The 12,875-nt window shown below is 51.1% G+C and overlaps 1 protein-coding gene across 2 annotated transcripts in view; it reads right to left on the reverse strand.

The window, feature by feature from the left end:
- The window catches only part of EHBP1 (EH domain binding protein 1), a 238,442-nt gene extending 233,927 nt beyond the window's left edge, over nucleotides 1–4,515 (reverse strand). For both annotated transcript variants that reach the window (XM_074150615.1, XM_074150614.1), the window contains exons 1-2: nucleotides 4,283–4,515; nucleotides 2,809–3,220 (exon numbers count right to left, since the gene is read on the reverse strand). In XM_074150615.1, coding sequence (XP_074006716.1) covers nucleotides 2,809–2,912 — 104 coding nt within the window. In that variant the 5' untranslated portion in view covers nucleotides 2,913–3,220; nucleotides 4,283–4,515. The remainder of the gene's footprint in view (nucleotides 1–2,808; nucleotides 3,221–4,282) is intronic.
- Between the last annotated feature and the right edge of the window lie 8,360 nt (nucleotides 4,516–12,875).

A 12,875-nucleotide genomic window follows, 5' to 3' on the forward strand; every position in this document is an offset into this window, starting at 1 on the left:
GAGACAGGCCCACAGCCCGTTTTGGCCACGCACAATCCTTGCTCACAGACACGTCACAGAACCTTCATGGTTGGAAAGGACCTCTGAGATCACCAAGTCCAACCATACACACACAAAAGACCCCCACAATCTCGGGCACTAGAGCATGCCCTGAAGTGCCATGTCTACGCGTTTCTTAAATACCTCCAGGGATGGGGACTCCACCACCTCCCTGGGCAGGCTGTTCCAGTGCCTGACCACCCTCTCAGGAAAGTCATTCTTCCTAATATCTAATCTAAACCTCCCCTGCCACAACTTCAGACCATTTCCTCTGCTCCTGCCATGATTCCCTTGGGAGAAGAGGCCAACACCCACCTCTCTACAACCTCCTTTCAGGTAGCTGTAGAGGGCAATGAGGTCCCCCCCTCAGCCTCCTCTTCTCCAAACTAAACATGCCCAGCTCCCTCAGCCTCTCCTCGTATGACTTGTTCTCCAGACCCCTCACCAGCTTGGTGGCTCTCCTCTGGACACGCTCCAGCGCAACACATCTCAGTTCAAGTGTTTTTATGACTGCATTGTAATTTATTTTAAAATATGAATGGGGCATTCTTTTCCCCCAGAAACACTGCATTGTTAAAATGCCAGTACATTAAAATAACTTACTGCTTACTACATTTCAATCAAAAAACCTACAGGCTACAGCACTGACACTTAATATATATCAAGTGCTTTCAGCAAGAACAGCATCTGGACTTCATTTCTGCTGGTTTCTTCTCGCATGGGCCAAACTCAGAGACACGCTTTAGAAACAGAGGAAGCAGTGAGTCTGTCAGCACATGCAAAACTACCTTCTCCAAAGTTAAGGAAAGACTTAGTTGAAGGTTCTCAAAATACATAAATATTTACCCTTTTGTTTCATGTAGCAGTTCCACTTATGGCAGAAATATTGTATTTTAGCTTCCACGCTTATAGAACATTTTTGTTAAGGTTCTCCAAACAAGAGGAAGTAGAATAGAAAAGCCCACAATCAAATGACTGTGTAAGCGATGTTTTTCCCTATTGTTATTTTTCCTAGAATTCATCCATATTTCACCACCATACTGTTGCTTCGTCATAACCCAACACAAGCACTGCTCTTGCACATAGTTAAATTCAAGAACATAAACCGAAGATTCAGAAAGACAATCCTTTTTTAAAAAAATTAGTTGCGTATCTGAGGCTTTGAAGAGCCGTTTCACAGGCACTTTGCTAGGTGGGTGCTCCAGTTTATGATTAAACAATAAGCTAACTGTTTCTAAAATAACAAGATTGTCCACAAGAGAACTTTTGTGTGTGATTTTTTTCTTAAATCAAGTGACAGTAGGCTGCAGATCCAATCTGAACACTCCGCTGCAGCATCATCATTCTTTGGTGCTGAAGCATTCTTGCAAGTCCTCAAGCAAGGACTGAATCAAAGTGAAAATGAAAGCCCAAACAGGCTAGTTTATGCAAAGAAAACATCAAAAGTGGTAACTCGGCTGCTGAAATAAACCTGATAAGCCAAAATTACCGTGGAAAACTCTTTGGCCTGAACTAGACAGTAGATCCCATCAGATAATCACAAGAGCCTCTTTCAGTGTTTTTATTTGTCATTTATTCTGTGAAAGCAAGTTCAACTTCCAAAACGCTTCTCTTTCGTAATAATCTTTCAAAACATTTTAGGCAAGAAGATAACTTTTTAAAAAAAAAATAATAAATTTAACCCAACGGTGCTCCTTTCAGACAGCAGCGCGTTTGACAGATTTCCAACTCCAAGAAATAGAATTTAAATTTGTAGAGGCAATTACTCATAACCAGTGAAAGCAGCCAACGCAAGTGCCAAACTTGCCAACAAGAAGAAAGGCCAAGTATTAAAAAGAGGCTGCAGTTTATTGTGAGGCAATTTGAACATCTCAGTCCATGAGGTCTGGAAAGTACTTTCTCTGTCCCCTGATGCTACAGGCTCACACTAATGTGAGGAATTATGACAGGAAGGTCAATATTCCAAACATATAAAACAGCACTTAAGTATTTGTATAACGGAGATCTTTGCTTGACTATTTAAAAGCAGCTTCTAGTCTTCTCTGGCAGATTTATTTAAGCTCATTTTGCACAGGAAGGAAGATGGGCCAGACCCATACCATTAACTGTTAACTGCTGTCTAGTCAGCTCCAAAGCCATCCAACTGGACCACTGCTGCACAAAATTCCTGTCTGACTAAACAAATACCTTCAGACAATTCCCAACGATCTGCCTCTTGCGTCTTCCCATGAAAAGATGGAAAGGAAGGCGGAGAGAAAACACATCTTGAGGTGAAAAAAAAGTCAAAATGGGAATGGGTATGCACCCCAGATTAAAACACCACCATCTGCAGGACCAATCTCAAATGCCTCAGTCAGCTAACAACAGCATGAGCAGGTAACACTCGGCACCAAGAGTCAAGTTGGAAGTTGGAAAACATCTCTTGGGAAATATTTTTTTTTAAAAAAACAAAACCCAACAATCAAAACCACACCACCAAGTCACAGATGCCAAGCTAAAAAATGCACCGTCTTCTGTGTGATAATAACGCCAGCTAAGAAAATCAGAGTACAGAACAAAATCAACAGGTCCCAGATAAGCAGGCAGCAAAGCACCCATCAGGAAAGACACGCACCACACGCAGCTGCTTCAGCAACAGGCAGGCAAAAGAAAGAGAGGGGAGGCAAGACCAACGCACACACACCAAAATACAAACTGAGCAACACCCTTCCTATTTTAGCACCAGCAACTTCCTCCACCATTTGCGCAGCAACGTGAGCCGCTTCTTACCATTTTTTGGTGCACTCCACCATCAGCTCCTGGTAAGAGGCCACAAACTGGAACTTGGATGCATGTTTCCCAACACGCTGCAGTCTTTTCCAAACTGAAGCCATGATGGCGAGAAAATACCAGTCCTCTTACACAGCAGTAACTCTGTGAATACCAATGTAGGTTTAAGAGTGTGTGGGCCCAACGCTAGCAGATTTATATACAAACACCATAGAAACAGCGCACGAGGAACTTGATGGGATGTCTACAATTCATATTCCGCCTCTCCCTTCTTCAGTGTAAATCCCAGTCTAGCTGAACGGCTCATCACTGGCACAGAGCAGCATGCAATAGGAGCAGACAGGTAATTGAAAGGAAGTTCTCTCAAGGAATCATCATTCCTCACACAGGAGATGATGTAGAGGCTACAGGACTGGAAGACAAATAAGACAGGGGGAGAAAGCATCGGTTAGTGTACTCCATACCGTAGTGCTGCAACTGCCCACGATCTGGTACCTTTCAGACAATTACAATAAACCACAAAAAACTGATGACAAAAAGATGACTCTTTCCTGTTGTCATCCCCCGCCCCCCCCCGCCCCCTAAAATAAATAAATAAATAAGAATGCTGCAGCAATTTCAGGAATGCAAACCACGAGCCTGTTTGGAAACATATCAACATGTCCTTTTTATCAGCACCATCGTAATTGGCAACAACAACAACAACAAAAAAAAGGGCAGGTCAGGGCCATAGCGAATCCTTAGGAAGCATCTCCGGGAAGCGATGCAAAGTGGCTGAGGTGCTGCCAAGATGCACCCAGAGGGAGGGACACGGGGAGACGAAGACAAGTTCTTTGTCTTGATGACAAAAGGTGTAACAGTTGTTTCCTCTCTCTCTCACACACACACACACACCTCCCGCTCCCATTTCTCTTTCCAAGGAGGAGGAACAGCCAAGAAGCCGGCAAGGGAGCGTTACTACTTAAATGCCTGTGCCAGGGCGAGGAGGATGAAAGAGGAAGGGGCATCTCCTGAACCCTGGCTGCCCAGGATTCCCCATCCTCCTCCTTGAAATGGAAATGCCTCGCCACCCTGAGCCGAGAAACGCTCATCGGGGAGGTGAGAAGGGAGAGCAGAAACCCAGACGGGTCTTCTCCCTCCACGGGAAAGCAGCATCCCTGCGGGGCGCGGAGGGGAAAATCCTTCTCCTTAGGAACCCGGGGAAGCAAAAGGTGGCGAGAAGGCAGGGTAGGATGGCACCCAAGCTGGCAAAGGAGGCAACCCGGGGTACAGGGATGCCGTGCTGCGAGGGGGCCCTCCCGGGGGCGAGGAGCGCCCCGCTCCGCCCCACCGGCCCCTGTCACCTCCGCGGCCAGCCGCCCCCGCAGCCCCCGGGGCTTTAAAAATTAAAAGGCCAAGGGCGGGGAGCGGAAAGCGGCGGGGGGGGGGGGGGACATGAGACGCGGGGCAGCTCCCTCCGCCCCGCGGCACTCACCTCACGGGCGGTCCCCGGCAGCAGACGGCAAGGCGAGGGGCAGCGCTGCCGCTTCCCATTACTGCGGCGGCGCCCTGCGGCTGCCCTCCCCCTCCTCCTCCTCCTGTCGCCTCATGGCCAGCAACCGGGCACACGCCGCTCGCCCTCGCCGAGCCGGGCAGCCCGCCCGGGTCCCGCCGCGCCTCACGCCGCCACCATCGCCCTCCTGCCGGCGCTGCGCCTCGCCTCAGCCCGGCCCGCCGCCCCCCCCCGCCGCCCCATTGGCCCCGCCGCCCGCCCGCAGCAGCCCAGTGGCTGCCGCCCCCTGTCAATCACCTGCGGGCGACAGGAGAGATCCTCGCGCAACGGGGAGAGGGAGGCAGTGAGGGAAGGGAGAACTCGCAGGCCCTCTTCTCCCGCCCCACAACGCAAGCCTTTCTTCCCATTGGTCGCCGCGCCCGAGAGGGCGGGGTTCCTTGCAAGGAGGGAGCTACTCGATAGGTGAAGGCGGCCGCCTGTCAGCGCGAAGGCGTCCGGCGATTGGCGGCGGCGCTTCCGAAAGCCGCGGGGAGGGGCGCGGCGCCGTGGCGGCGGGCAGCGGCCCCCGGGACCCGTCGCCGCCGCCGCCCGAGGGCTGGTCAGGGCCGGGCCGGGCCGGGGGGAGCGGCCGGACCGGGTGGGAGCCCCGGCAGCTGCTTGTCAGCAGGACGCGGGGCGGCGGGAGGGAGGGATAGGGGCGGTGAGGGCGGCGGGGCCTTGCCCGGCCTCGAGGAGGAGTCGGCCCGGCGGCAAAGGCTGCGCCCCTCCCGCAGGGCCGGCCCTGGCCCCGGAGGCCGGGCGAGACCTCGTAGGGGTGGGAAGCCCGATGGAACTGGAGCGGGGAAGTGAGGCGGTGTTGCCCGTTTCCCTCGGAACCAGAGCCGAGTGGGGTTCTTGGAGGGTGGGCACGGGGACCGGGGCTGTTCAACACCTGTGTCGGAGACCCGGGCCGGGGGACGGAGTGCACCCTCAGCGGGGTGGCCAACGGCACCGAGCTGTGTGTGGCGGCCGACACGCTGGAGGAAAGGGATGCCATCCAGAGGGACCTGGACAGGCTAGAGAGCTGGGACCATGTGAATCTCATGCAGTTCAACCAGGCCAAGTGCAGGGTCCTGCACCTGGGTCACAGCAATCCCAGGAACAAATCCAGGCTGGGCAGAGAATGGATGGAGGGCAGCCCTGAGGAGAAGGACTTGGGGGTGTTGGTGGGTGAGAAGCTCAACATGAGCCAGCAACGTGCCCTGGCAGCCCAGAAAGCCAACCCCATCCTGGGCTGCATCCCCAGCAGCGTGGCCAGCAGGGCGAGGGAGGGATTCTGTCCCTCTGCTCCGCTCTGGGGAGACCCCCCCCAGTGCTGCTTCCAGCTCTGGGGCCACCAACATCAGAAGGACATGGAGCTGTTGGAGAGGGGCCAGAGGAGGCCACAGAGATGCTGGGAGGGCTGGAGCCCCTCTGCTGGGAGGACAGGCTGGGAGAGTTGGGGGGGTTCAGCCTGGAGAAGAGAAGGCTCCGGGGAGACCTTCGAGCCCCTTCCAGTCCTTCAAGGGGCTCCAGGAAAGCTGGGGAGGGACTCTGGATCAGGGAGGGGAGCCATAGGAGGAGGGGGAAGGGTTTGACACTGAAAGAGGGGAGATTGAGCTGAGATGTGGGGAAGAACTTCTTTGCTGTGAGGGTGGTGAGAGCCTGGCCCAGGTTGCCCAGAGAAGCTGTGGCTGCCCCATCCCTGGAGGGGTTCAAGGCCAGGTTGGAGGGGGCTTTGATCAACCTGGTCTGGTGGGAGGTGTCCCTGCCCAGGGCAGGGTTGTGGAACTGGGTGATCTTTAAGGTCCCTTCCAAGCCGAACCATTCTGTGATTCTATGATAATACTGGATTAAGTAAAAATGCCACTGGTTCCCTAGATTTTGGCTCAGATCCTGAGCTGTGCTCTGTAGCCAAGCTATGGTTTCTGCTGGATCGCTGACACACATCAAGCTTATGATCAGCAGGACTTCCCCCCAGGTCAACACGGAGGTTCCTCCCTGACCCCTCAGACCAGGGGAAGGGGTATGGGGTTCTTCATCCATGCCCTTGCTAATCCCTTTTGGCCAATTATTGGTTCCATTGGGCTGTGAGCTGCCAACAGAAGTTGGGAAGGCTTTTGAGTTGGTCTGGTCCAGGACTCGGGCCGGTGACCTGGGAACCCGGCTATGGCCTCCAGCTTCCAATCTGCAGCTGAAGATCTTGCCCTTCCTTCCAGAGTAATTGCTCGGGCCCTTTGAAAATTCCTAAAGTTTCCCCCAAAATTGCAAGAGCTGAGGATTGCTGCTCTTAAAAGCTCTAAAATAAACAGATAATCTGTAGGATAATTGCATTTGTTACAAGCCTCCCCAGGCAACACAGGAAAAAGCAGCCTCATGCTGTAGTACTTCTTAGGCCTGGTGTAACCCGAATCCGAAAGCTATGAAGGAAATGGAAAATGTTAATAAATAATGATGTTTGAAACACAAGTCACCGGACAAAGCACCAGACCTTCTGCGTTTATTCCGCGGGACAAAATGTCTATATCAGTTTGAGGAAAATAAAATCTTGGCCAAAGATATGTGTTAGGACTTAGTCTGGACGCTACACGGTATTCAGAAGATAAATCAGAGAAGCTTACAGATTAACTCTTGGTAATACATACAGAATAAAGACACCTTTTGAAATAAAACAATTTAATACTTGACATTTCTCTGGTATGAGGAACCAAGGATCTCCTCAGGGCCACTGGAATTTTAAATTACCTCGTTTGATCCACTTTACAGCTGCCAGATTTCCGTCCACTCTTTTCCAAGTCCGAACCAAGCATGTGTGTGCGCCAGGCTGCGCGTTCTCCCTCTGATGTGTTCTGGAAATCCTGGCCTCATTTCCCAAATCCTGAGCAGGTGATCTGTGCTTAGAAAAAAAAAAAAAAAACAAAAAAAACCCAACCCAGTAATGGCTCCCAGAAGTGTGCTGGAATTACCCTGTGTGTGCAGACCACCTGCAAAACTGGGACAGAAATCTTAAGACAAATGTGCAAAATCAGGAAAAAAAAAAAAAACATTTCTGAGGAGCACAACTGCCTTCCACATTCCAGTGTAACGCTTTAAGAAGGAAAATCACTGTCTCTTCCAGGAAAGCTCCAAATAGGTAGAAAATGTGTGCCCTCTGGCAGCTTGGGTAAGGAAATTTGGCTGGAGAGAAGGCAGAGGAATGAAGACTAATGCATATATAAGCAAAGGGTTGACCTTTTTAATGGCCCAAATATTCACCCTCCCCAAAGTAACTTAGTTCAGCTTAGGCCCATGGCTCTCCATGCAGCCATTCCTTCTCTCCAGGCACTGAATGCAGGCAGCCCCTGCGATATGCCAGCAGGAAGAGAGGCAGCTTAGGGAAAAGACTGGGATAAGGAGCTTCCCAGTCCCTGGATTAGGCTTGGACTCCATGTGGTTTGTCACGGGACAGAACATGGAGGAGGACTGCAAAGCTTCAGTTTCACAGCTGCTCCTCAGACCTCCACTGCACTGTCTTTCATATTTCCCACTTGACAGCTGGCTCTGTTTCTTACTTGGCTCCCGCAGCTTCTTCCACAGCCACGTTATCCCAAATCCGGAACCCACTTCTTGCAAACAGTGCTTTGGGATGGAAGCCTTGAGGTACTTGCCCGGGTGCAAGGAGAGGTTTCAGCAGGCAGCCAGGCAGTAAACAGCATGGGGTCTTCTCTATGAACTGGAATAAATCCCCCCCGGTTCGTGTTGGATTGGTGGCAGAACCAGGGGCTTACACGTGGCTGCTGCCCCCCACAGGGGATCCCCAGGTGGATCCCGCCTTGCTGCTCCCTCCCCCCTTTGACACAAAACTCTGCAGGACATCCCATCCCCAGCATTGGGGTGATGTTTGTGGAGCTTGTCATCATAGAATGGATTGGGTTGGAAGGGACCTTAAAGATCACCCAGTTCCACAACCCTGCCCTGGGCAGGGACACCTCCCACCAGACCAGGTTGATCAAAGCCCCCTCCAACCTGGCCTTGAACCCCTCCAGGGATGGGGCAGCCACAGCTTCTCTGGGCAACCTGGGCCAGGCTCTCACCACCCTCACAGCAAAGAAGTTCTTCCCCACATCTCAGCTCAATCTCCCCTCTTTCAGTGTCAAACCCTTCCCCCTCCTCCTATGGCTCCCCTCCCTGATCCAGAGTCCCTCCCCAGCTTTCCTGGAGCCCCTTGAGGGACTGGAAGGGGCTCGAAGGTCTCCCCGGAGCCTTCTCTTCTCCAGGCTGAACCCCCCCAACTCTCTCAGCCTGTCCTCAAAGCAGAGGGGCTCCAGCCCTCACAGCATCTCCGTGGCCTCCTCATGGCTCCAACAGGTCCGTGTCCTTCCTGTGCTGAGGACTCCAGAGCTGGAGGCAGTGCTCCAGTTGGGGTCTCATGAGAGCGGAGTAGAGGGGCTTGATGGTGAAAACAAGTGAAGCTAGTTGCACCAAAGTGCCCGGTACCCAATTTCAAGCTCAATAATACTGACTTTTAAGGTCAATAGCTGAATGAGCAACTCTCACATGACTCCCAAAGGGTCCTCCTGATTACGGGGAAAAAATGATGTATCATTTTTTGTGCAGTGTCAAAGACCTTCTCTTCTGCAAGCAGGAAAAATAGTCATGTGATGGAGAGGCAGATGCTGGTTTATTATTTAAAGATCTATAATATGTATGGCACAGTCTATGTAAGCCCTATTCCAGTCAAAACTGCTGCTGCCTTTGCCTCAGGAGGGACAGCTGAGGAAGTGTGTGTGTATTTGACCATGCCCTCGTCCCCGTCGTGCTGGAGCTGGATGCTGAGAGCTGCTCAAACTGAGAAGCTGGTGGGGCAGACCAGGGAGTCCCCAGGGCAACCTGACCCGTTTCTTCATAAGGCACTGGTTCCACCCAAGGACACCCTCGCTATCCAAAAATATGTGCTCGTGCTCTGTGACTCCCCCCCCCGCCCTTGCCATGGTGACACCAAAATATCCAGCCTCCCTCGCAACCTCCACAGAAATCCCAATATTTGGGGTGTTTTTCTGGATTTTTGTCTCCTGCTCCCTGGCTTTGCCCTGCTGGTGGGGGACTGCAAGCCTCCTGGTCCAAAGAGAAAGATGATCTATGCTCTATTTACGTTATTCCCTGTTAAGCTTTAAAGCCATACAGCCTCTCCCTTACCCTTCAACGCCGCGTCATCAGCATGACTAAGGACAGGTTGTTCACCAATAAAGAAATGACCTTTGCTAGAAATAGCTATCATTATAAATCCCGCCTTCCCTGTCCCTCTGTATATGAGCCTCCAGAAATGTCACCGAGGAAATCAACTAATTGGATAATGTCAAATTTGCAAGAGCGTTCGGCTTTTTGAGGCAGTGGGCTGTGCACGTACGGTCACCCTCACCTGCTACATTCCCAGCGTTCTAGATCCCATCCGAAGTTTGACCCTGCGTTAGCAAAGGGAGTGGAGAGTTTGCCCTGACCCCCAGTAGATCTGGGTAAAGTACCGCCCTCCTGGTCCCCGACACACGTCACTAACGGGTGTGCGATGCCTTAAAACTCAGATCTGTGACAAGTGAACGTTCATCAAGTTCCGTGGCAGCACGCTCGCCTGCTTCTTCTTCGTTTCTTCACATCCCAACAGTAATTAAATAAATATATGTACATACAGCCCATCATAAAAATGTACACAGCAACAAAATATTTATTTTAATCCTCCTTTCTTTCTTTGTTTCTCGCTGGGAAAAATTGCACTCGTCTCTCTTTTTACATGATCCGGTGACACCCAACGGCCATTCTGTATTGGAGGGAAAAACAATTGGAATATTCCCTCTGCTAGATACTGGCGACAACTGGGGCGGGGGCGGGGAAGGGTGCAATACCCCACTTTATTTGTGCAATGAAAGCCTGACTTTGAGACTGGCAGCTGGGAAAAGGCGATTCCCGCATTGTGGAATTAGACAGCCCCGCTGCTGTCATAGCCCGTCAGGAAAGCATATAATTTCAGCCATACTCCCAGCTGCGCTTAAGGCTTAAAAACATCACGGTTTGTTCTTCCCTTACCACCAAAAGAAGCAGCTCTTGGGGTGTCGCAGCCCCTTTGCTCTCCTGTGGCCAGCTTTATTAGCCCGGCTTAACCCCACCGCCCACAGTCTCGTAGGCGAAGCCACACAGCCTGGCTCAAACTGAGCGGATGAAGAACATCCTCACCTGCCTTTCCTTCATCTCCCTTCTCCTGCTGGGCTGAAATTCCTCCCAAAACACTCAGCAGTAAGGGCCGTGTCGTATTCACCTTAAAGATGATCCAGTGCCACCCCCTGCCCTGGGCAGGGACACCTCCCACCAGACCAGGTTGATCAAAGCCCCCTCCAACCTGGCCTTGAACCCCTCCAGGGATGGGGCAGCCACAGCTTCTCTGGGCAACCTGGGCCAGGCTCTCACCACCCTCACAGCAAAGAAGTTCTTCCCCACATCTCAGCTCAATCTCCCCTCTTTCAGCTTAAAACCCTTCCCCCTCCTCCTATGGCTCCCCTCCCTGATCCAGAGTCCCTCCCCAGCTTTCCTGGAGCCCCTTTAGGGACTGGAAGGGGCTCGAAGGTCTCCCCGGAGCCTTCTCTTCTCCAGGCTGAACCCCCCCAACTCTCTCAGCCTGTCCTCACAGCAGAGGGGCTCCAGCCTTCCCAGCATCTCCATGGCCTCCTCTGGACCATGTCGTGTTCATCTGCAGGCGAGGTCGAGGACGAGGAGTCGCATTCCTGAAATGCAGAAGTCGCCATGCAGTTCGGCCCGTGGAGGGGAGAAAGAAGGTGGGGTGTGGGTGGGGGAGACCCACACACTACAGACAGCGTTTCCCTGTTCTGTGTCAGAAAACTCTGGATTAGCATAACTTTCTCCAAGTTTATTATCAGTTCCCCTATTAGTCAGCTTGCAATGGTTTGAGTGAGTTTTGTCATTAACCTTCTGATACCCTTGAGAATTATGTGCATCTCTTAGTGGCCCCAGTTTTTCTCTTCTTAAAAAAAAAAAAAAAAAAAGAAGGGAAAAAAAAAGGAGCAGCAGCCTGTACTTTGCCCATAAATAACAGCTTTCAATCTTTTATGCTTAGTGTCTCCTGTACCTTTTCCAGTTCTTCAATACCCTTCCTGTGTGGTCTCCCTAGCCATTTTGCAAAGTATAATTATGCTAGTATAAGGACATACTGCAGCACTAATGAAGTAAAGAATGCCATTGTCCCTCTCTTTTTAAAATAAACATCACACAGTGTGGCCAGCAGGACTGGGGCAGTGACCATCCCCCTGAACTGGGCACTGGTGAGGCCCCACCTCAAGGGCTGTGTCCACTTTCGTGACCCTCATGACAGGAAAGACATTGAGGGGCTGGAGCGGGTCCAGAGAAGGGCAACGGAGCTGGTGAGGGGTCTGGAGCCCAAGTCTTGTGAGGAGCGGCTGAGGGAGCTGGGGGTGTTCAGCCTGGAGAAAAGGAGGCTGAGGGGAGACCTTCTCGTTCTCTACAACTCCCTGAAAGGAGGGTGTAGCCAGGGGCGGTCGGTCTCTTCTCTCAAGAAACAGGCGATGGGACAAGAGGAAACGGCCTCAAGTTGCCCCAGGGGAGGTTTAGGATGGATATTTGGAAAAATTTCTTCACTGCAAGGGTGAAGCATTGGAAGAGGCTGCCCAGGGAAGTGGTGGAGTCACCATCCCTGGAGTGTAGATGTGGTGCTGAGGGTCATGGGTTAGTGATGGGCTTGGTGGTGTTGCGTTAACAGTTGGACTCAATTATCTTAAGGGTCTTTTCCAACCAAAACAATTCTATGATTTCTTACCAACTAATCCAGCTATTAATTTAGTTTAAGATGCCCTTCATAAACAGTGACCTTGATCCTCTGGAACTGTTAACTTTTTCTTGTTGTAGTAGTATTTTTTTTTTCTTTCTTTTCTACAGTTCTTTTCAACGTTAAACATGGCCTTCTTTTTTAATACATGCCTTTTTCATAACCTAATTTCTTGTTAGACAACCACCGACACTCTGTGTAGGCAACTGAAAGTGAAAGGGACAAACTTTAGCCAAGTAGAAGACAGGAAGCCACCTCTGGCTAGGGTTTGGGAAAAAGCATCTCCTCAGGTAGGTACGACAGCACAAGTGAGAAAGCGAGACTCTTTCTCCACAGATAGAGATTAAGAACAGAAAGATCCTTTTCTAAGAGCTATGGAAGAAAATAAGAGATGGAGCAAGTTCCGAGGAAGCCTTGCCACCCAGCTCCCATACACACACCCATTCTACGTGACACTGGGTATGTCAAATCTCAGCTTAACCAGCTGTAGATGCTTCACGGAGGCATCTAGGAAAACTACAGATTCACAGGTGGGAATGTAAAGGGGTGAAGGTTGTACAGCCCATACTTTTTTTTTTTTCTACTGAGATCCTGTTTATAGAAAATGAGGGGCTGGACATGCAATCAGAATACCGAACTGGGAAAATGTAAAGCCTTTCTGTAACTCCGCATAAATGCCAGAGAAATCATAAAATGTAATACAGCTGTCTATAAAGATTATGCAGGAAATTC

Source organism: Numenius arquata, chromosome 7, assembly GCF_964106895.1.
Source record: "Numenius arquata chromosome 7, bNumArq3.hap1.1, whole genome shotgun sequence".
In the NCBI taxonomy this organism is placed as follows: domain Eukaryota; kingdom Metazoa; phylum Chordata; class Aves; order Charadriiformes; family Scolopacidae; genus Numenius; species Numenius arquata.